This window comes from Garra rufa, chromosome 6 (genome assembly GCF_049309525.1).
Source record: "Garra rufa chromosome 6, GarRuf1.0, whole genome shotgun sequence".
Classification (NCBI taxonomy): domain Eukaryota; kingdom Metazoa; phylum Chordata; class Actinopteri; order Cypriniformes; family Cyprinidae; genus Garra; species Garra rufa.
In genome coordinates, this window is record NC_133366.1 from 11,375,737 (window position 1) to 11,401,075 (window position 25,339).

Consider the following 25,339-nt stretch of genomic DNA (forward strand, 5'->3'; position numbering starts at 1 on the left):
ATAGTTTCTCTTCCAGTTCTTAACTGACATACCCCACAGTGCATTTCTGATTTCTGAGCCCGTTCACATCAAACGACGCACTGCATTTGAAGAAAGCCCTTGCACACTAATGTGGTTACAGAACATTTCCGGACCTTTCTGTCAGGTTGGATTGGTCTAGACAGTCATTAGGCGTTCTCACCCATAGAAAATCGTTTATCATAACTTTGCCTGAGACGTTTTTGACAATGTAGGTGTCTGAAAATCACCTTGTTCAAAATGTTTTTCTTCTATACTGACAGATTTCAGACTGCAACAGGATATTTAACAAGAAAGGACGGGGCTTCCCTTGACTAGATTATCAACATAGCTTCAGTATCTGATTATTGGTAGCATTATCCAATAATTCACAAGAGGTAGACAGAAAAGGAAAGTCATTTCAGTAGAAGATCAAACTGATTTTGAACAAACTGACACACACTATCTTTTGAAAATAATGTGGACTCAAAATAAAGCCAGGAACATGCATTAAAGTAAACAGTAAAAAGCACTTTTGAATGTGAAAACTCCAAATGATCCTTTTATGAAAACAGCTATTGTAAAAAAAAACCTTTATTTCATTTTTGTTGATTTGTTTGGTCCCAGAAGTCTGTGTTCAGTTTTGTTATTCATTTTCAAGTTCAAACTTTTCAGTGCTGACATGCATAATGCCTTTAAGGAACTCTTGACAAAGTTTAGCTTAGAAATGTATTCACTTTTTGCTGCATGTATAATGTTTAAAAGTTTCCCTTTAACAAAAGCACATCCCGTTATATCTGCGGGGATGGGACGGTTAAAAGGCCAGTGGACTTCATCTTGTTCATGCCACCATCCAAGACACAAACTCGAGGGAAATTTACCTTCACCAGGTGAGCCGCAAACTATAGGAGAAAAGAAAGTGAGCTCAGTGAAACAGCACATATATGTTTCTTAAAAAAACAATAATGGTAAAATCAAATAATTGTACCGTGATGGCATTCCTCATGATGCTGCTGAGGATCACAATCACACGGAATCTGTATCCGGCCAGGGCGCTGGTGGCGGGACACTGGAGCAGCTCTCCCTCTGGCCCAAATGTGGATGCGTATGGGATGTTAATGCTGCCTGGGATGTGACCTCGACTGAAGCTGCACACATAAGGTCAAGGGCCAAATGACAGTAAAAGACAGCTTTCTATCTTAATGTACTGTAAAATGTAATTTATTCCTGTGATGTAAAACTGAATTCTCAGCATCATTACTCTAGTCTTCAGTGTCACAGGATCCTTCAGAAATCATTCCAATTTTTTTTTTACCCTGGAAAGCAGAAATCTTTGATTTATGCTTAAAACAAAGGAAAAAATTTAAGCCTCAATTTAAGTCCACAGAACCAGTCATAAATGTCCATTTTTTGTTGATAGTACAATATTTGGCTGAGATACAACTATTTGAAAATCTAGAATCTGAGGATGCAAAAAAAATCTAAATATTAAGAAAATCGCCTTTAAAGCTGTCCAAATTAAGTTCTTAGTAGTGCATATTACTAATCAAAAATTACGTTTTCATATATTTATGGTAGAAAATATACAAAATACCTTTATGAAACATGATCTTTACTTAATGACATAACAGAAAATAATTTTGACCCATGCAATGTATTTTTGGCTATTGCTACAAACATACCCGTGCTACTTAAAGGAGAAGTGCACTTCCAGAACAAAAATGTACAGTTAATTTATTCACCCCCTTGTCATCCAAGAAGTTCATGTCTTTTATTCTTCAGTCAAAAGGAAAACAGGATTTCTCTCCATATAGTGGACTTCTATGGTGCCCCTGAGTTTGAACTTTCAAAATGCAGTATAAATGTAGCTTCAAAGGGGTCTAAACAATCCCAACATAGGCAAAAGGGTCTTATCTGTAGTGAAATGATCAAACTGAAAAAAATAACAATTTGTATACTTTTTAACCTCAAATGCTACTCTTGTCTAGCTCTGCGTGAACTCTGTGTGTATTCCAGTTCAAGACAGTTAGGGTAGGTCAAAAAACTCCTCTCATTTTCTCCTTCAACTTCAAAATTGTCCTACATTGCTGCATCTTTCATTGAACGTTCAGTTTGTAAACACTAGGTCGGTACTTCTACAGTGATGTAGGACGATTTTGAAGTTGAAGGAGAAAATGAGATGGGAGTTTTTCGATATACCCTATCTGTCTTGACCCGGAATACACACAGAGTTCACGCAGAGCTAGACAAGACGAGCACTCGAAGTTAAAACGTATATAACTTGTCCATTTTTTTTTTTTTTTTTTTTTTAGAAAATAACTGATTTCACTAGATTAGACTCTTCCTCGGCTGGGATCGTTTAGAGCTCTTTGAAGCTGCATCTAAGCTGCATTTTGGAAGTTCAAACTCGGGGGCACCATAGAAGTCCACTATATGGAGAGAAATCCTGAAATGTTTTCCTTAAAAAACTAGATTTCTTTACGACTGAAGAAAGAAAGACATGAACATCTTGGATGATGAGGGGGTGAGTACATTATCTGTACATTTTTGTTCTGAAAGTGAACTTCTCCTTTAAGACTGTTTTTTTGGTCCAGGGTCACATATACTCTGAACACAATTTCTTCATCAAATGTATTCATTAGTTTATTTTATCATTAAGATTTTGCCTGATTAAAAATGTGAAGGCCATTACGAAGTTCAGCTTTGAATTAAGTGAAAACCCAGAGGTACTTTGGTGTACATATGTTCTGGTGAGACATCTAAGCAGCACGCAATCTCTTGTAAGCTCTTGAGCTGGCCGTTTGTAATTGTGTCAGGTGAAGTTCACAGGATTTTCAGAACAAACTCCACATAGATCCACCGGCTTTGTGGAAACCGTCCAATTCCATCCAAAAAACCACTAAAGCACTACGAAGGAAAAGAAACGGAGAACAAAGTGTGCAGGACAAGATAAAGAAATGAGCATAAAGAAAAGTCCCCTGGGACATCATTTGAATATGTCCAAGACAAGTACATGCAAGAGCAGCGTCTCAAAGAGAAGCGCTGAATGAAACGCGGCAGGTGAGGAGAGTGAAAGATGAGATGAGAAAGAGTGCATAGTGTAATTGAATAATAACTCTTCTTAACTGCCTTCCTCCATAGATAAAGTTACAATCTGTGATAGTCTGCACATCTTTCAACACAAGTTACTAGAAGCTGGACTTTTTTAAAACATTTAACAAGACCTTTCTGCACCTCTGAAGAGGAGGAGAAAATGCTTACATTAATCATTAGTTCATGCAGATTTTATACAGGCATTAAAACAGAAAGGTCTTTGTCTAACATTCATATCAAATATTGATATGGTCATAACTGGTGCAGAATACAGAATGAGAGGACAATGAATATTTACATTCATATACCAGCCCTGCAGCTTGTACAATATATTTACTATGCTGCAGCTTAATTTTCCTGAAAGCCTTGTGTACGTCTATTATGACTATTATGCTCTTATCCTGCGCTCTTGTATCTACTTAAAGCAGCACTAATGCAAACAGTGACAAACCTCTTCAACAAATGAACCACCCTAATGCTCTCCCACACATTCCCACACTGGACAACAATCTGTAAACGGGCTTGTTTTTTTTTTTTTTGGTTTCAATTAATCAGATTTTTTAAATTTTGTACTTCAGTCTTCAGTAAAAAGAAATGAAAGTTTTTGAGGAAAACATTCCAGGATTTTTCTCCATATAGTGAGAATCATTGAGAGCCAACAAGGTCCAAAATGCAGTTTCATTGCAGCTTCAAAGGGCTCTACACGATTCCAGGAGAGGAATTAGTCATTTTCTAAAAAACAATAGCATTTATATACTTTTTAACCACAGATGTTGATCTTGCACTTGTAGCTCGACTTCACGTATGTCGTAGTCACGTTGGAAAGGTCACGCCGTGACGTAGACGGAAGTACCAACCCAGTGTTTACAAAGCAAACATGCAAAGAAAGTCAAGCGGCCTTAAACGATTTTGAAGTTGGGGGAAAAAATTAGATGTTTTTCGCCCACAGTACACAGACAAAGAACTAACCACATGTGACTCTTTTAACGAGATTACGTAATGTGTGAAGTCATAGACGCGCATTGCAGAGCTAGTGCAAGATGTGCATTTGTGGTTAACAAATACATACATTTTTATTTTTTTTAGAAAATGACCAATCGTTTTGCAAGAAAAGACCCATATTCCTAGACTGGAATCGTATAAAGACCTTGGAAGATGCATTCAAACAGCAATTTGGACCTTCAACCTGTTGGCCTGTTATGTGGAGAAAAATCCTTTCTACGTCTTCGGCTTCTAATTCTTCATCATTTTCTATGAGATTTGCCTTTTCGACTTCTACTTCTACTTTTCGACTTCTTTTATGGCTTCTGCTTTTACTGTGCCTCTTTTTTCGACTACTATTTCTTTGCCTTGTTCTATTGCTCCTGCCTCTTCGACTTGTCCTATGGTTTTTGACTAGGTTTTTCTTCGACTTCTACATCTTCGACTTATTCTTTGACTTCTACAGTACTTCTTCAACTTTTTCTTCGACTGGTTCCATGGCTTCTGCCTCTTCGATTTTATCTTTGACTTCTATTTCTTCATCTTTTACTTCTTCGACTTTTTCTTCAACTTCTAATTCTTTACCTTCTTCTTCGACTTCAACTTCTTCTATGGCTTCTCCCTCTTCAACCTTTTCTTTGACTTCTATTTCTTTGATTTCTTCTATGGCTTCTGCCTAGTTTTTTCAAATTTCTTTTCAAAACACACCTATGGTGAATGCAAGTACATTTATAAAAAGGCCTCCTTTGTTCTTGGAGTTGGGTTTACAATTTTTGCTGTTTTTGATGTTTCTAATGTTCTGAGGTCTAGTTTGGGCCCTCATGGGTCACACAAAAAATACAAAAACTATTCATCTTAAAAAGATACAATTACACATCTTTTCAAAAAATTTAGGGTAAGATTTTTAAAAGAAACTTTGATTCAGCATGGGTGCATTAAATTATTCAAATAAGATTTCTATTTAAAATAAATAATGTTTTTACCTGTAAATGTATCACCATTTTTACAAAAATCTTAAGTTGCACGACTTTTCAAAATTGATAATAAGAAATCTTTCTTGAGCAGCAAATCAGCATATTAGAACGATTTCTAAAGGATCATGTGACACTGAAGACTGGAGCAATTATACTGAAAAATCATTGTTGCATCACAGAAATAAAGTACATTTTAAAATATATTCAAACAGAAAAGCTTTGTAATAATATTTCACAATATAACTTTGTTTACTGTATTTTTTAACAATAAAAAAAACAAACAAAAAAAATCTTACAGTAGTGTAAACTGGAAAACGATTTAAAAAAAATAAAAGAGTGAGGATTCTATTTACAGCATAATTAAGACTGAAAGGATACTCTTCAAGGCTCCGGATGTCCACTGCCAGAATCTTGGGTTTCCCAGTCCTGGCCCTCTTGACAGGAGTTTTAAAGAAAGCCGGTCCGCTGAGCTCACACAGGTCAATGAGGTCCTCCACAGAGATACGCGGAGACACTTCTGCTTTTAGCTCACTCAGCTTGAGTGGCTCGCGGCTCTGAGGGTGCAAAAAACAGGTGGTAAAACAACAGATTTTTTGCAGCACTGAGTGGTATTTTAAAAAATGTGTGAGAGAAAGCGATGAGTGGGTTGAAAGAAAAAGCAGTGAAGAGTCATGGAGTACATTTAATGAAAACACATGCATATGTCCAACTCATGCATCCTGCACTCTGATGATACCGGTATCCCTCAAGGATCTGTACTTGGTCCGCTACCATTTTCCATTTATACCAGATCACTTGATTCTCTCATCCAAATGCATGGTTTTTCTATTTCAATGCATGTCGGGCTACTTTTCATGCCTCTATCTGTTTTCACCTCTGTGATCTCATATCCCTCTGACATCTCAACTTGAATGAATAATCAGCACCTTGAGCTCAACCTGTCAAGACTGGGCTGCTCTCTGACTCTCACACATAGCAGTTACCTCGAGGTGAATAAAAGCCCTAGATGACCAGCTCACATTCAGTGAACACATCACAGCAATCACACAGCCTTACTGTATTATGACGAACGTCTACAGAAAAAAAACAAAAAACTTTTTCCTTCACCTCAACTTCTCGTTTTTTTCCACCAGATAGCAGAGGCTAAGATTATTCACCCAACCATAAAGCAAAAGTAGATAAAGCAAACTGTGTTTAGATGTCATCTGATGGTCTTGCCTACGTACGTGGAAATTAAAAGTTCTGATGTTTTTTATTCAAACGACAGCTCTCTAGACTACCTGGGTTTGCCACATGACCCCTCAAGGGTAACCAAAATACTGCTGATTAATTCAGTTACTCACCAGAAAATCTGTCACAAGCTGCTGTCCGAAATACTCACACTTGCATCTTTGATCAAGTCTACATGGGGGGCAAAAACTTTTGCCAAATTAAAATCAAGACAGAACTTTTCTGGTCTACCATTGCAGCCAATGTCCTGGGCCCCTGCTGCTTTAAACCCATTATCAAGTCCGTTTTTCCCCAGCCCGGTTGGGGCAATTAGCTTCCTCCAGTCTCCAAATGTAAGGAGCCCACCTGTCTGGAAATTTCTCCATCTGTGCCACATCCCAATGATTAACAGAGCAGCAAATGGTCCAGTTGAACTCAAACTGAAAACTACTCATTCTCACATAAATATCATTTCTCCTACTCGACTGAAAAGTAATATCATAGCTCTAATTGGCACTTTTCATTTTCAGGCCACATTAGAATTTTATCAGAAAGGACTGATTTAATCGGCACAATAAGCGTGGATAACAAACACTGTTTCTGTTCATTTTCTCTACACCTCAACACTGGCCAAATTACCAAGTAAATCATGTAACAGCAGACAGCAGGTGATTTACAAATAGGGGAGGGCAGTATGACCAATCTAATATAAAAGTAGAGCATAATTTTATAAAAGTCACTTTCTTTAGCAGTATTAATATCACAATATGAAGTCCATGATACAATATTATAAAAATGACAAAAAATTACAATTTTGTACATTTTAAAAGTTAAATTATTGTATTGCACTTTGAGAGTTTCAAATTAAGAGCTCCAAACCATGTTCTTAACTAAGAAAACTTAGGTAAAAAAAATGCAGTGAATTGATTTGCACCTGAACTTTTAAACCCGCTTTTTATTTGTGGTATACTGTCTCAGTCTAAATTACATTCACACTGGTTTTAGGAAGCCAAACAAATTAGAATATAGTATTAGAAATAACAACACTTTTATATTATTGTTATTCCTATTAAAGTAATATCTAAGTATTGTGTAAAAAAATATGTACTGTAAAATAAATGAAAATGAATATTTCATAGGTATTATTTTGTGCTTTACACTACAGTAGGGAAATTACAATACATCTTTCCTAATTTCTACACTTGAAAGAGAGATTTTGAATTTGGACTGCAGTAACATTACCCATTCAAACTGCTAGCTGTCAGCAATTCATACTGCACTTTTAAGCTTTTATTTTGACGGAAACAGCAGTAGAGCTTTTATTTTGACGTAAAACTCCCGCTTTAGTAAAAACAGGCTTACAAAAGCATCTCACTATAAATCAGTGAAATTCTGTAATCATTATCTGAAAATAAAGCAAAACTGGTTGCTGCTGCATTCAAAAACATGCACTAAACTCACAGCACATGCAATAAATGAGCTCACTGCATTCACTGTGAACTGAGCCATTCTGAGGCGCAGAAAACACCAGATCACAAGCTGATCGCCTGAATGAAATTGCCTCTTTGCTTTGAAATGCTCAATGAAAACAGACTTGATGAAGGGATTAAGCCATATTGTGCTTTCTGTTTTCATTTGACAGATACTGTGCCAAAGCATAATGGCCCAAAACACAACTTTAAAGACCTTTTATGTTAGAATAAGAAGTTCAAATATATTTTAAAAACACTTTTTGCTAGGTAGACCGTTTCATATCATCATGTGACCACAATAATATTGAGATACCATAATATTGAAAATAACATTACATCCCTATTTAATTTACAAGAAAATATCACTTATTCTGCATGCAATCCAGAATGGCCATGGGGTTATTCATGTCACTTTTGGCCTAAAAGGGCTTTAACATGTGCTAAAACTTTTTTTTATATTAAAGATATTTTAGGAGAAGTAACAATGCATTATTTCCCATAAAAAGTAACTAAGTAATGCAATATTGTAATGCATTACTTTTAAAAGTAACATTCTCAAACAGTGTTAGTGACATCTTATGATTGCGAAAAACATTAGTGAGCTACACTACATTAACCAGATTTAAAAACATAGTGCCATAAAACTAGCAAACAAGTTAAATATGGCAATTGTGATGGAAAACTGCCTAGGAATTGCAATGCTTGAACAAGTGTACATTGCAAAGAAGAAGAAATGAACATAAAGATGTTTTTCCCAACATAATTGTATATTTCTAACTATTAAACTGTGCAACTGATTGGTGACATCTTGTGCTTGTGAAATGCACCAGTGCATAAACGGTAAAATCCCTAATAACAATGCGCATTATCGCTGAATTCCTCACTTCTCAATGCAGGACTCTGAAACAAAGGGCAACAGCATAGGAAGGGCAGTGAGGTGGGGGGATATCTCGTAAATGTCAACGTTCAGTAGCCCATGAAATCAGTCCAATCAGTCACAGAGTACCAGCCTCCCACAGAGTGCAGCCAATTACCTATGAGGTCACCTTAGCAATGGAGGTAAGTTTGAGGAATGGAGGGTGGCTGATGTCCAATGGATTCTGGTATTAAAGTGCATTAGATCCGCAGGGCCAGTGGCATTCTCATCATTGCCTAAAGGAGGCTCTTGTGCCCAGGCTTCAGACACTCTAAATGCAGGCAAGAGTCTTGACCTTTTATTATCAGTGGTGACATTTCAATAGGCCATAAACTTGCCTGTTTGGATGCTCAGTGGTTTCAGAGAACGGCAAGAGATTCGAAAGCCGCTGAGCCGGTCCGATAGGCCGAAGCAGCAAATGTTTTGTCTCGAAGCTGAAAGGAGCTGGATTTAAAAATGGAGAAATAATCAAATCCATGCAAACATTCCTGTGGGTATTTACGGTCTGAAAAGGATTACCAGTGCAAATCTGAAGACAAGCCTGTGTTTGAAAGGCTTAACATCTACATGACAGGCGCTGTCAAAAGATGTATGCTATCTTCTATCAAAAATGATGAAGGATGGAGATCTGGCATAAATTCGGTCGTGTGACGATGCCCTGTGGTGCGTGAGAGGCATTTAACCATCCAACAGCTGGCTGCACTGGAGCAGGTGATGCGTTTAGGCTGTTGCACATCAGAGAGTCTCAAAGATAGTCTGGAATCAGAATAATAATATAGATCCAAGACTTGAGGAACGAGACAGTGGTCTGCTCACTTTTCCACCCTCGTGACCAATCAGAGCCTAATGTCACACTAAACAAAGCTGTTGGAATATAGTATTAAAACACAATATAATCAAATAAAGTCAAAGACGAAAAAGGGTTTAAGCATAAAAACAATAAGTGTAATACTGCTTTAAATGGTTGTTTTTACCAAAAAAAGTAGATCACTTTCAGAACAAAAATTTACAGATAATGTACTCACCCCCTTGTTTTTTGAGGAAAAAATTTTAGGATTTCTCTCCATATAATGGACTTCTATGATGCCCCCGAGTTTGAACTTCCAAAATGCAGTTTCAAACGGCTCTAAACGATCACAGCCGAGGAAAGAAGGGACTTACCTAGCAAAACGATCAGTTATTTTGTAAAAAAAAAAAAAATTAAATTCTATTTAACCTCAAATGCTCATCTTGTCTAGCTGTGGGTGTACTCTGTGTGTAGAGATTAAAAAGTATATAAATTGTAAATGTTTTTAGAAAATAACCGATCGTTTCGCTAGATAAGACCCTTCTTCCTCAGCTGGGATCATGTAGAACCCTTTGAAGATGCATTTAAACGGCATTTTGGAAGTTCAAACTCAGAGGCACCATAAAAGTCCATTATATGGAGAGAAATCCTGAAATGTTTTCCTCAAAAAACATAACTTCTTTACAACTTTAGAAAGAAAGACATGAACATCTTAGATGACAAGGGGGTGAGTACATTATCTGTAAATTTTTGTTCTGAAAGTGAACTACTCTTTTAATTGTTAAAATTTAACTGCAATTTTGTTTTTCTGAGCAAAAAATAAATATAATACAATACATTTTTCCCTAATTTACAGAAGACTTATCAGGCATATTTACAACAAAAAACAATTTATGAATAAAAGATGAATTACTTTCACCCCAAATACTAATTAGCTGTAATTCTACATTTGTCACTAAGAGTTTTTTACTTATTTAAAACACAGTAAAATTTAATATGCTCCCTTATTCTTTTATATATTTTATATTTATATTTTAAGTCTGAATAAGCATGCTGTGAATTTATTTTCCATATTTTTACATAAATATTGTGTTACACTGAATGACAGTAACAATATTTCAACCAAATTTTTATGTTTTATTCTCCAAAAACTAATTTGAAACCTTAAAAGTAGACTTACTTACATTTAATGTGCTTTCTTTGGACATAAAATCACTTTAGTAAATTTCTTTTGATGTGGACATCTTAAATGTCTTTGACCCACATGCACTGTGTTCATACCACTTGACATGTAACTTATTCACACTTGAAATGAACAGCAAAACTGACTGAAAAAGGTCGAATACAAGAATTTTTGAGACTAAAATACAGGTCCACTCATTTCAAGATTTCTCCTTGTGACCCTGGTTCACCAAAACTGTCATTTGCACTTTTGTCGTTCCGACCGTCGATCATTAACAGGCTGACACAAAGGCCGTGTACACAGCCTAAATGGAATGTTTTTAAGAGGATTATCCACAGTTCTTTGCTCTTTGTGTTAGAGTGGCATATTATTGAGAAGCTTGTTATTGAGTTATTGAGTAAACTAGCCTTTTCACTTAACAAGCCATAAATAGCCTTTAAAAGCATCTAGTAAAGCCCAACTAATGGAGGTGGATTCTTCACTAAATGGACTGACGTTGCTGTGTTTAATGGCTGAGACTTTAATGAACAACTGTTAGAACTGCTTGAAAAAGTGGATGAACTAAAGCTCAGAAAGCATTAGGACTATCTTTTAAAGGGGGTTTTACCAAAATAAGAGGGATCATACAAAATGCATGTTATTTTTTATTTAGTACTGACCTGAATAAAATATTTCACATAAAAGACATAAAAGAGAAAATAATAGTTGAATTTATAAAAATGACCCTGTTCAAAAGTTTATATACTTTTGTACTGATGTTGTTATCTCTTTTTTTTTGTTTGTTTGTTTAGTGATAGTTGTTCATGAGTCCTTGGTCCTGAACAGTGAAAACTGCCTGCTGTTTTTCAGAAAAATCCTTCAGGTCTCACAAATTCTTTGGTTTTTCAGCATTTTTGTGTATTTGAACACTTTCCAACAATGACTGTATTATTTTGAGATGCATCTTTTCACACTGAGGACAACTGAGGGACTCATATGCAACTATTACAGAAGGTTAAAATGCTCGCTGATGCTCGAGAAGGAAAAACGATGCATTCAGAGCCGGGGGTGAAAACTTTTGAACAGAATGAAGATTAATATATATTTTTTTTAATTTTGCCTAAATATCATACTTTTTTATTTAGTACTGCCCTTCAGAAGCTACAGAAGATACTTACATGTTTCCTAAAAGACAAAATAAGTAAAATTTACCCTGATCTTCAAAAAGTTTTTTTTACCCCCTGGCTCTTAATGCATTGTGTTTCCTTCTGAAGCATCAGTAAGTGTTTGAACCTTCTGTAATAGGTGAGTTCATGAGTCATGTCACACTGAAGACTGGTGTAATGATGCTGAAAATTGAGATTTGCATCAGGAATTAATTACATTTTACAATATATTCAAATAGAAAACAACTATTTTAAGTTGTAATAATCGCAACAAAACTAGCTGAAATGCATCGCAGAAATGATCATTTCTCTACCCTTACGTCAACATATCAGCCTGTTTCAGGTAAAAGATTCCAATTTTGCAAATTATAGACACATTTACGTTTAAATTAAATGTATAGCACAGAAAACAGCAAAACTAAATTATATTACTGAATTTTCAATTTTCATCATGCACCAAATGGAAAATGTAAATTCAATCAAAGGAATCTGCTGCTATTTTACATAACACATTTCATATCAAATCGTAACAGTGTTATGCATCCCTATTAGGTACGACCATTTGATTATACTTTAATGCAGTCAGTAACCATCACAATAAAAAGCCACGTTGTGGTTATTACTGTTCATCATGATAGCAATTTCAAAGCGCAACCATCTACAACTACTTAGTGTTGCTGAAAAACGCATCCAGCCGTGTACACATGATGTTTCTCTGAATCAGCTGAAGTCACAGGTATCATCATCTCTATCACACACACTCAAGCACACTGCTGCTGACAGAAGGTTTGGCTGCAAGTTCCGACTTGTTGGAGTCAGGCTTTAGTGACGGCGCCTGTCAGATGGCCGACAAAAAGAGAGCGAGCAGAAAGCTTGTTCAGCAGACACATCATGCTCTAATGACCAGGAGATGACAATCAACAGCAGGCCTAACCGCACCATTTACCACCCAGAGCACAGCTAGAGAAAAAAAACGACTGATTCTGCACGGAGAAAAATGCATGACAGAGGAAGAATAAATAGTGGACCAAATAAAAATTAAGTAAAAGCTTAAATAGATTCTGTACAGACCTCCTTGTTTCATAAACAACTATCACTAAAAAAACAGCTGTGGATCATTCAGGTAACAAAACAGTATTAAGTGTATGTAAACTTTTGAACGGGGTCATTTTTTATAAATACAACTATTATTTTCCCTTGTGGAGTATATGTAAACGTCTTTTCTGTGAAATATCTTATTCAGGTCAGTACTAAATAAAAACTAACATGCATTTTGTATGATCCCTCTTATTTTGCTAAAATAATTAACATTTTGCAGAAACTGTCAACTTTTGACTTCAACTGTACATCATGGATATTCTGAGAGTGTCAATTTTCAGCAAATTTTCATTTTTGGCTGAACTATTCCTTTAAGCCACACTTTCTACCTGGTTATGCACCTTCTCCACTTTGTGGTTAATTGCTTATGTAAAAATGCATTCACCAAGATGATTAAATGTAAATGTATATGCGAGTGCGTAGGCATGTAAGACCATGAGCGTTTCTCAGCCTCTCAGAGATACGGATGTAGCTGGGTATCGCTGAAGCAGTGCATTTCCAGACATCACGCTGTGTTCAGTCAGAGAATAGAAAGAGATTAGGTCAACAGATGAGTGTTTGTGAAGCTCAGCGCTGCCTTGGGCCCATCGCTGATGAATCTCAAACAGAGCCAAACATAAAGAGGTATAAGGTTAGATAGATGCTCTCAGTGTGACTCCAAATACATCTCACATCCTCGTGACACATAACCAGACATTTCAGTGCTAGGAAATGCATTTTCTATTAAAAGACTCACCAGAAGCTCCAAAAGAAGTGTTAATATCAGTTACTTAATGATTACAAAACACCCTGTAAAAAAGGAAATATGGCAATGCTTCTGAAGTAAGCAAACAGCTTTAAATTATCTGTATGGATTATTAGATTTATTAAGTGCTGTTTAATGTTTAATCTTCATTATTAATATTTCTCCATTTTGTATAATAGGACAATTAGGAAAATCATGAAACAAAGAAGTTTTGGATGCTAAAATCTAAGAAATAATATTAATAATAATAAATATTAATAGACTTAAAAATCAAAACTGTACATTATTAATATATTACATATATTGCATATTAAGGTTAATTATTAATATAATTAGTATATATGTTGTAAAAAAACTAAATTGATTTTTTTTTGGTATTATAAACATTTGAGTAAATATTATAAACAAGTAAAAAAACACATTATTCATTTTATTAGCAATAATAAAGCACTATTAATGTATTGTAAATTAAAGTTAATTATTAACATAATTTATTTGATATTATTAGGGTTTCTTAGCTCGTGCCAAGTCAAATGCATACAAAAATGGCAAACATTTTGCGAAAAACCTACTCGTTGGAACACGTCCTAGACCAGGGGTCTTCAACTAAAACGGCTCGAGGTCCAGTAATGAAACCTGCTCACCAGCCGAGGTCCGGACAATTATATATATAAAAAACTATTTGTGTTTTTTGCGAGACCAGGGTATCTGCAGCATATTTTATCTTAAATTCTAGACATTTAAATACCTTTTTAAAGACCTGAACAAAAAATTAATTAATAAATAAATAAATAAATAAAATGACTGTAAAAAGCATGATTTACAATTCAGATGCAGGTTTCACAAAACAAAAAAGCCTTCACATTCCAGCCTTCAAGAGTCAAAAGTATCAATTCTTATATTAATTTAAACAATTATTGTCAATCAAGTATTATATTAACATATACATATATTTTACTGCCTTAATAGTTTAAATTTGTTTATTCCATGGAATGTCTGGATACTGGATTCTGATTGGCTGGCAGGTGTGCAGTAAAACCGTTTAATGCACAGGTAGTTCCAAGTCAGTTTAATCACCGTTCTATATTAATGCGCTGCTTTAATTGATGCACTCAAAAGCATAGAGAGAGAGAGAGAGAGAGAGAGAGAGAGAGAGAGAGAGAGAGAGAGAGAGAGAGAGGTCGGAGATCGCATTGTGCTGCGCACATACATAAACTTCTTGTTTAGCGTTTGCCTGCGATCCTTACTAAAATATCCTAGATACTAGATCGCTACATTATATTCCTCAGCAACGGGGTGGTAAAACTGCTGTTTTTGAATGAATTGTTGTTTGTAGAGAGAGACGCACAGCATGCAGGTACGCACGCACATTCACACACACACACACACACACACACACACACACACACACACACACACGCAACTGTCATCTCTCTTGCCTTCACACTCTCTCTTGGTCGATCGATAATCTACTGAAACAAATGCTATATTTCATTCAAATAAATGTGATTTTACCGGACTATTTAATCTCTGAGTCTGATTTGAAGCGGCCAGAATGCTAGAGCTGCGTGTCATAACTGACGAAAATAACCGTCTTTTTTATCCATTCAGTCAAATTTTGCGCTGCAAATATCAATCCTAGTTTTAATTTGTCTATAACCATGGAATAAGCGGGATAATCAACGGCTTGCCGTGCGTTAAAGGATTTAAAATGCACTTCGCAGAGGCAACCACCCTCCGCTTCGTGTCGGGCGGTTATTAGCCTCCACGTCGTGCATTTAAAATCCTTTAACGCACGGCAAACCGTTGATTATCCCTTACATAACACATGATCTTGTCGATCCATCAGTTCACATTTACAACTCTACGTGTTTGCTGCTGAAAACCATGGATTGATTTTTTACATTGGTCTTTTTGACAACAGAAGTACAAGCTGATTAAAAATGGCAGATCATTCTTTTCCAGCAGGAGGCGCTATCAGAATGGTACACAAAGCAGCACCGCAGCTGACTTTGAAACGTGCAGCGCTCATATTTATTCAATGGATAGCCTTATAAAGTTTCATCGCAATTCTTGATTTTAGTCCCCAATTTAACTTGAAATCATAATTAAGACTTTCTTAACCCCTAATAATAGAGCTTTATTTAAACACAGACTTTCAAAAACAACCCTTAGCCTACACAAAATACGTTTCTTTTTATTTTTTCCCCACTGTATTCGGCGCACAAGAGAAATATTAGGGAATTAAATTAATATCAGCATATTAAGTATATTTGTCTATCTCTGAGAGAATGTGCACGTCAGATGCTGAAAGCGCTGTTTTTACTTTCACTTTAACACATTGCGCAGTTTTCACTTTGCTTGTGTGATATCCATTGGTTCACCTTCATGGTTTAAAACATAAATATGTATAAGAATACAGTATAAAAATATATATTTACAATATTTTGCAACGTAACCCCAACATAATGCGTTTTCCATCAACGTTTTTCACTCACTGAAAGCTACATCTGTCCGTACGCAATGCGCCGATCTCTGCTCTCATCAATGCATGGAAGATTGCACCTAAACGCGGACCCTGATGTGCTTGATATACATTTATTTATTAGAAATTAGCGTTTACCATTTTTTTATTTAATTATGTCAAAAGCTTTCACGGCCCGCATGGACGCATCTTGCGGTCCGCATCAGTTGACAACCCCGGTCCTAGACGGTTTGTCTGATTTTAACCAAAATTGGCTTAGATCTTCAGACAATGCTGGCAAAAAGTTACCGAAAGCTTTTTGATATACTAAACCGTTTTCGCAAAGCGAAATTGGACGAAAAGCGAATCTGACAAAATGTGCGCAAAAATGGACATGAGGCTATATCTTCGCACCACTTTAGCGGATTTAGACCAAACTTGGTACGTGTTATCATTAACCACAGAAAATTTAATATCTCTAACTCAAACTCTCTAGCGCCACCAACAGGCCAAATTTGCAATCATGGTTCTGCTAATAACTTTTAATCTGTAAGGTCAAAATTCGTTTTTCTTCTAATTCCTTGGCTCATACAGAGTCAAATGCATAAAAAATATTAATTTATATACAGTCATGATTTTTCGCAATTTTGAATTTTTCTAACTCATCTTAGCTGGTTTGTCCGATTTTCACCAAAATTAGCTTAGATCATCATTAAAGCATTCTGGCAAAAAGTTATCAAAAGCTTTTTGATATACCAAACCATTTTCGTAAAGCACGCTAATGAATTTGACTAGGTTTGCACAAAAATGGACATGAGGCTATATCTTCAAATGCTTTAGCGGATTCAGACCAAAGTTGGTATTCAGACCAAACTTAGTATGTGTTATACGAAGCATGACCTGAGGGCACAGGAGTAGTTAAAGCAAAAAAAAAAAAAAAAAAAAAACAGTTTGACCAAAAATCATAAGAGTGATCTTGTAGCATACCACATCAAATGATACAAGAAGACATTTTTGTTTATATTTTCTGAACAGTTTGACCAAAAATCTTAAGATTGATCTCGCTAGATTTTGAGTGCAATACCACATCAAACGATACCGAATTTTCCTATGTCAGCCATTTTGAGCGTGGACCGCTTTGAATTTGGCTATATCTATATGCATAAGGCTATATCTCTGCAACGCTTTAACGGATTCTGACCAAATTTGGTATGCGTTATAACATGCATGACCTGAAGGCACATAAGTAGTTCTGGAACACATAAGTAGTTTGACCTACTTATCAAAATATATAAATTATTGACATTTCTGGTTATAACTTCTCACCAGTTTGGGCCAAAATTTAATACTGTTATTATATATCTATACATTATATACAGTCGTGGTCAAAAATTTTGAGAATTACATAAATATTGGAAATTGGAAAAGTTGCTGCTTAAGTTTTTATAATAGCAATTTGCATATACTCCAGAATGTTATGAAGAGTGATCAGATGAATTGCATAGTCCTTCTTTGCCATGAAAATTAACTTAATCCCGAAAAAAAACTTTCCACTGCATTTCATTGCTGTCATTAAAGGACCTGCTGAGATCATTTCAGTAATCGTCTTGTTAACTCAGGTGAGAATGTTGACGAGCACAAGGCTGGAGGTCATTATGTCAGGCTGATTGGGTTAGAATGGCAGACTTGACATGTTAAAAGGAGGGTGATGCTTCAAATCATTGTTCTTCCATTGTTAACCATGGTGACCTGCAAAGAAACGCGTGCAGCCATCATTGCGTTGCATAAAAATGGCTTCACAGGCAAGGATATTGTGGCTACTAAGATTGCACCTAAATCAACAATTTATAGGATCATCAAGAACTTCAAGGAAAGAGGTTCAATTCTTGTTAAGAAGGCTTCAGGGCGTCCAAGAAAGTCCAGCAAGCGCCAGGATCGTCTCCTAAAGAGGATTCAGCTGCGGGATCGAAGTGCCACCAGTGCAGAGCTTGCTCAGGAATGGCAGCAGGCAGGTGTGAGCGCATCTGAACGCACAGTGAGGCCAAGACTTTTGGAAGATGGCCTGGTGTCAAGAAGGGCAGCAAAGAAGCCACTTCTCTCCAAAAAAAAACATCAGGGACAGATTGATCTTCTGCAAAAAGTATGGCGAATGGACCGCTGAGGACTGGGGCAAAGTCATATTCTCTGATGAAGCCTCTTTCCGATTGTTTGGGGCATCTGGAAAAAGGCTTGTCCTGAGAAGAAAAGGTGAGCGCTACCATCAGTCCTGTGTCATGCCAACAGTAGAGCATCCTGAGACCATTCATGTGTGGGGTTGCTTCTCATCCAAGGGAGTGGGCTCACTCACAATTTTGCCCAAAAACACAGCCATGAATAAAGAATGGTACCAAAACACCCTCCAACAGCAACTTCTTCCAACAATCCAACAACAGTTTGGTGAAGAACAATGCATTTTCCAGCACGATGGAGCACCGTGCCATAAGGCAAAAGTGATAACTAAGTGGCTCTGAGACCAAAACGTTGAAATTTTGGGTCCATGGCCTGGAAACTCCCCAGATCTTAATCCCATTGAGAACTTGTGGTCAATCCTCAAGAGGCGGGTGGACAAACAAAAACCCACTAATTCTGACAAACTCCAAGAAGTGATTATGAAAGAATGGGTTGCTATCAGTCAGGATTTGGCCCAGAAGTTGATTGAGAGCATGCCCAGTCGAATTGCAGAGGTCCTGAAAAAGAAGGGCCAACACTGCAAATACTGACTCTTTGCATAAATGTCATGTAATTGCAGATAAAAGCCTTTGAAACGTATGAAGTGCTTGTAATTATATTTCAGTACATCACAGAAACAACTGAAACAAAGATCTAAAAGCAGTTTAGCAGCAAACTTTGTGAAAACTAATATTTGTGTCATTCTCAAAACTTTTGGCCACGACTGTACATATACACATACATTTTATATATACAGAGAGAGAGATTCTCAATGACAGTACTTGCATAGTAGCCTCATGTGTTTAAAAGTAGCTTATGATAAGAATATGAAAAGACTTCGTATTACCTTCGGTCTTTAGTATATGTCAACCAGGGGATTTTCATAATATGACAGGAAGAGTAACGAGCAAAATCAGAAGGTTAGGTCATCAGAAAGGTTGGATGAGAGCAGAGGATGGAATATTTATGGGTAAAGGCTGAACTCTCACATGCCTTTAGACACACTGTGACAAATTAATGGTGGCATTCAAGGCAATTGAGGTCAACTGACGCCTCTAGCCTACACGTGAGAGTATGCAGCAGAACAGGAGAAAGAAACACCAGACAGCCAGAGCAAAAGTAGCTGAAATTCCTGAATTAACATGATGGAAATGATAAAGAAACTGAGCTGAAATTTAAATTATGACTTGCAACTTTGCTACCTGTTCAACAACATCTGGAACAGACCTGGGCATTTTACGGCCCCCGGGCCATATACGGCCCTCTCGATATCCTTGACCGGCCCGCGTGAAGTAATTGGTTGATTAAAATTCAAACGAAAATGGGCCGTGCCATGACCAGTTCTGATAAAGAGAGTCAATGGAAATCTTATTTTGCTATTTGACCGCAAAAATAACCCATAAACACGCAACCGCGCTGCTTTTATTTTGTTTGTGTGACCGTATGCGCACCCTCACACAAATGTGTTCGCGATCAGAGTATGTGAGCGCAGAGGTATGATTTTGAATGGAGGGAGCGGCGGATTTTTGAAAAGTCGGAGCGTCGTGGTTTTCACTTGCTCCAATAGTCAAGAGCGCTCCACCACCGCTCTGTCATGAGTACAATAGGCTTCATGCCCAACAGGCTTCCGTTTTCTGCTAAACAGGTCTCGTTGCTTCCGGTTCACGCGTTTTGCATATCCCTCTTTAAATATGAACATGATTTACTCAAGATTCATTCAAAGTAGACACTAAAAATGATCATAACCAATGTCCATCACATATGTGGATTGATATATAAAAGTTTTAAATTTTTATTCTTTTCACTAACATTTATATATAAATATCGAATGAAACGTCCACAATAAACAGCTGGCTTGTTTAAATGATTACCTTAAAAGTCCGTCGATATCGCCATTATTTATTACGGCTATTAACACGTTCTCCGACAAGCGGAAGCAATGAGACCTGTTTTCCGGGGTTGGTCATGTGACGTTCGGCATAAAGCCTATTCATGCCAACGGTCCGTAATATAACTGCATATTAAGTAGGGATGTCACAATACTCAATATAATATCGAACCGTTCAGTACGACATCCAAGGTTCAATACGCGCTTGTGAATTGCGGTTTTTCGGTTTTGCATCTAAATATCTTCCTTCCTTTTATTTCTCTTGGAATGTGCTGTATGTTTGCCCACGATTTCATGTGCTGAAATGAGAAAACGCTTCCCCTCTTATATTTGAAAAAAATAACGCAACACGCAGAGCAACTTCCATTCTAATGACATGCAATCATAAGCCTTTCAAAACATGTTGTCCAACAAAAGTTACAAAAACATTATAACTTGTTTTCAATTCACAACATCAGTCGAGCGTTTGAAATAACTTCCTTATGTTGTGATCAGATGTGGATTCTCATCACAGAATGAGGCAGACAATTCAGCAATTCTATACTCATATTCAATGTATGTCGATTAGCAATGGCTTATGAAAATACCCGAGATGGCTTGAAGAACACCAGTGTTGCCAGATTGGAAATGTCCAAGTATCGTACCAGAAGCTCAAAATTATCGTATTTGGGAGAAAATTATCGTATTTGAGTCAAACGTTCAAAATAAAGATATTTATCTAGATGTTATAGCTATTTCTCCTTTTCAGCACTCATTTTCTATACCTTGTTGCAATGCTAAACTAATTATCTTACTCTAGTCAAACGTTCAAAATACAGCTATTAATCTAGATGTTACAGCTATTTATCCTTTTCAGCGCTCATTTTCTATACTTTATGTTAAACTAACAACCTCAGTTTTGAAACAACTGACCTGCGACAGGAACGTTAACTTGTGCTCGTGAGAGATGATGATTTGTTGAGAAGACGTTGGATAAAAGACATGCGTAACGCCACGTTCACGTCTCCTCACAATCATGAAGGTAGACGTAGAATCCACACAGCTAGATCTTTGAGAATAGAAGCTCTATAATTACAACGACCATGGTGTCACAAAATTCTGAAATTATCGTACATTGTGGTATTATTGATCGTACATCGTACAGAGGTCAAAATTATGGTACAAATACGATAATTATCGTACGTCTGGCAACACTGAAGAACACAGATAAACCATTATTGCAGACGAGTGTTTATTGTCCTTAGATTTCATCATTCAAAACGTTTACCGTTATATCTTGTTTTTAATAAGTTACAGCAATAGCGATGCTTTTATCCATATTAGAGAAGCTGGAACGGAACGTTATTAGCGCTACTTCTTTGATGCATATATGTTTTGTTTTGTTTTTGCACAAGGGCGCCCTCTGGCATCCAGTATGAATGAAACCCATTCTATTTTGCGTAAAAATCAAAAAAATTATACCTCTCTCAAAAGAAAAATTAAGCAGACACATACTAAACCACACTTTATCTAGTGTGCAGAGGTTTACAGGAGTATTTTGTTAATTTGTTCCAAAAAAACCCACACTGAAGTGGCAAGATATATACCGAGGTACGTATTGAATCGTGGACTTGTATTGTTGCATCCCTAATATTAAGCAGGAATACACATGTTAAACATATTTAGCTTTATAGAGATGGATCACTCAAATCAGAAATAATGTGAAGGCTATGATGACGGCAATGGATATGAGCAGTAAATTATAGTTCACAAGGAATTAGTTTGTTCCTTTTAGATACTAAATATTTTCAGGTGACAGCATCATTTAAACAGGTAGGCCTACAGAACAAAAGCAGCAAGGACTTTTTACAAAGCTTTATATATCGAGGGATGCAGTAATCAAAACCAGCGTTGTGATATCCCACAAAATCGTGAAAAAAGTAAGCCATTCTCAGGTAAAACAATCAAACACTGGGGGCACTTATTGCTTTTTATATGAAGTATATCATATACTTCATATAAAAAGCAATAAGTGCCCCCAGTGTTTTACTTGTGTGTATGTGATGCTGGTCTTTAAAACACAAATTGTTGTATAAAGTTAATAGTTTTTGAAACAAAAATTTGCATTTCCAGAATTAAGTGCACTTGTTCAAGCCTAACACAGGCTAGATTTGTCTTATTGAGCAAAAAAAAAAAAACAACAACACTGGGGCATTACTTGCTTTTTTATAAAAAGTTGATGTTGTGATGCTGGTTTTTGAAATGCATATACTTGCATCTTTGTTTAAAGTTGCTAGTATTTTACACTTCAAAATACATTTTTCAAACTGTTTTTATGAATGTTTATTAAATTGGGATGCATTTGTGTGCTCCAAATTTTCAGTCTCACTGTAGTGTTTCATTTATTCTTTTTTTATTAAGAGAAATAAAGGCAAAACTGAGTTGTGTATTGGTTCGGCCCTCAAAAACTGGCCACGTTTCTAATGTGGCCCCTTGAGAAAAATAATTGCCCACCCCTGATCTGGAAGATGTGATTTATTGGGGCATTTTTTCTGTATGAACTATTCAACTAGAGTCCAAAATATCCTCTCTCTCTCTTTTTAAGGGATAATTTATCCAAAAATGAACTGTCTGTCCTCATTAACTCACTCTCATGTCGTTTGAAAAAAATTGGGATGATATCTTGATGCAGCAGTTTGCAAATATTCCATAGTTTCATCTTATTAGATTCATTGTGAACCGGCCTACACACTAGAAATAAAACCTCCCATATTTCGACTATTTAAGGTCTTCCAATTTCCCTCGGCACTGGAGTGTTTACTAGCGAGCTAAAGCATCTCATTAGGAAATGAACAGTGGGGGGCTGAAATCATCAGTGGCTAAATTCACCGCTCTTCTGACCGCAAACCTTCATGGATCATTTGATTAGCAGTGGGTAATTGGCTCCATCCTTCATACTCTCTGACTTTACCTCTCGGCGCAAGGCAATCTTTAAAAGTCCAAAAGGGCAAAAGGAACTCAGCAAGATGTCGAAGGCGATTACTGTAATAAAGGTCACTCTATTGTTTAGGGTTTGTACCTTTGTATCTTCAATAGCGACTACTGTCATGACAGTAATATAAGAGAGAATGAGAGTTTCTCCTTAACTCTTACATGGCAGGTTATTTGTTGGCCCTTCTCCACTATAAAGTCTGGTTACATTAAATGAGCAAATCTTCATTCTGAAATGACTGACTCTGGAGCCGAGGCACTCAGAGCTCAAAGGGCGATTGAGGACACTTACCAGGTCTGTTTTGGTCAGGTCTTGATATTCTGAAGAGTAATAGGAAGGTGTTTTCCCAAAGCTGTTGCTATCACCGACAGGTTTGTTTGGCTGGGCATGCTGGCGATAAGTGGCACTTTTAGGAGTCCAACAGAAAAGGTTGATGGATTCCCGGACACAGCGTTCAATGTCGATTTCTGAATGCAAAACAGCAAAAACAGAAATGTCACTACATAAACTACCAGTCAAAAATCTGGGGTTGGTAAGATTTCTTGAAATGTTTTTGAAAGACGTCTCACCAAGGCTTTTATATTATCAAAAAATGCAGTCAAAACAGCAATATTGTGAAATATTATTACAATTTAAAATAACAGTTTTCTCTTTGAATATATTTTAAAATGTCATTTATTCCTGTGATGCAAAGCTAAATTTTCAGCAGCATCACTCCAGTATTCAGTGTCATATGATCCTACTGCTCAATGTATCTGTAGTAATGTGCTTTAAGATAGCAAAGACTATTATAAATACAACTATTTCATTACGATAAGCAAATCTTAAGCTATTGAATCTAGTGCTTGCAGTTACAGGAAATTTTAATATCTTAAGGAGAGCTAAGAACAGCAACTTTATGCTCATTTGGCAAAGCCACATGAGAATTCACAGACTGTTTAACTTCCTCCTAATTAACCTTGGACGACCTTGGAAATCCTCTCCAGAGAGTTGCCCTCCAGCTGATCCAAAGACTCTGACTCGCTGCCAATGCTTCATTCAGTCACAAACAAACTTAGTGAAGATGTCAACACTTCATTCACTTCACTCTCCCAGCAGCAGATGAAGAAAAGAAGAGGAGATTCAACAGCTTCCTTCAAATGCAAAGCCAGCTCTCTTGAGCTGTGCGCCTTAAACCGGAGATTAAAGTCACAGGGATTCACATGGATATAAACAAATCAGGAATCCTCTCCCCGCTATCTCACTCACTTTCTATCCTGTTAGTGAAAAAAAGTACCCCTAATGAAGTGGTTTAGCATGCTTGGTCTACTATTTAAATTAAGCTGAGTGTGACGGCTTCATTTTATTTAAGAGGATATGATCTGAATACTGGATTATCAACACTGGACTTACACTGAGAGGCTGTGATTACTGTCCTCTGAAGTAAAAAGGCAAGAGAGAGTGCATGAGAAAGAGAACCTCTGTTTTTATAAAAACTAGCATTTAAATGCATTATAGAAATGCAACGTACTGTAAAGCTCCGAAAGCCATCACATACAGTCAAACCAAAATTTACTCAGACACCTTCAACATTTCTCACATTATCACAGTTTATTCGCTACAGTTTAGAAAACGGCAATAAAATATGACAAGAATTCAAAGTTAAACTGCGTCAGAAGTGTCTGTTAGTATGACAATATTTACACAACTATCAATACTTTGTTGATCAATTACCAAGCAATGCTTAATTTTGTTCAGTCTGTGGTGTAAAAAGGTCGCATTAGCAATTAAAGAAAAACCACTTAAGCTAAAACATGGTAAGGTCAAAGTGTCTGAATAATTTTTGGTCCCAAAATTGAATTAATTTTACTGGTAGTCCAATCTATGAAGAATTTTTGGGTATAGTATGTCAGTTTACTTTATTTTGCTATCCTCACATACATATATATATATATATATATTTATGTATATATATTTATCTACACACACATACACACAGTTGAGGTCAAAAGTTTACATCCCCCTTTCAGAATCATACAAAATGCATGCTATTGTTTATTTAGTACTAACAAGATATTTTACATTAAATATGTATTATAATTCACAAGAGAAAATAATAGATGAATTTGAAAAAAAAAAAAAAAAAGACCTGTTCAAAAGTTTACATAATACTGTGTTGTTACCTGAATGATCCACAACTGTGTTTATTTTTTTTTTGTTAAGTGATAG

The 25,339-nt window shown here is 36.4% G+C and overlaps 1 protein-coding gene across 1 annotated transcript in view; it reads right to left on the bottom strand.

Moving 5' to 3' along the window:
* Positions 1–25,339, bottom strand: part of tbck (TBC1 domain containing kinase) — a 70,683-nt gene continuing 45,344 nt past the window's right edge. The window contains exons 23-26 of the mRNA XM_073842291.1: positions 23,423–23,598; positions 5,424–5,599; positions 986–1,145; positions 1–899 (exon numbers count right to left, since the gene is read on the bottom strand). Coding sequence (XP_073698392.1) covers positions 789–899; positions 986–1,145; positions 5,424–5,599; positions 23,423–23,598 — 623 coding nt within the window. The 3' untranslated portion in view covers positions 1–788. The remainder of the gene's footprint in view (positions 900–985; positions 1,146–5,423; positions 5,600–23,422; positions 23,599–25,339) is intronic.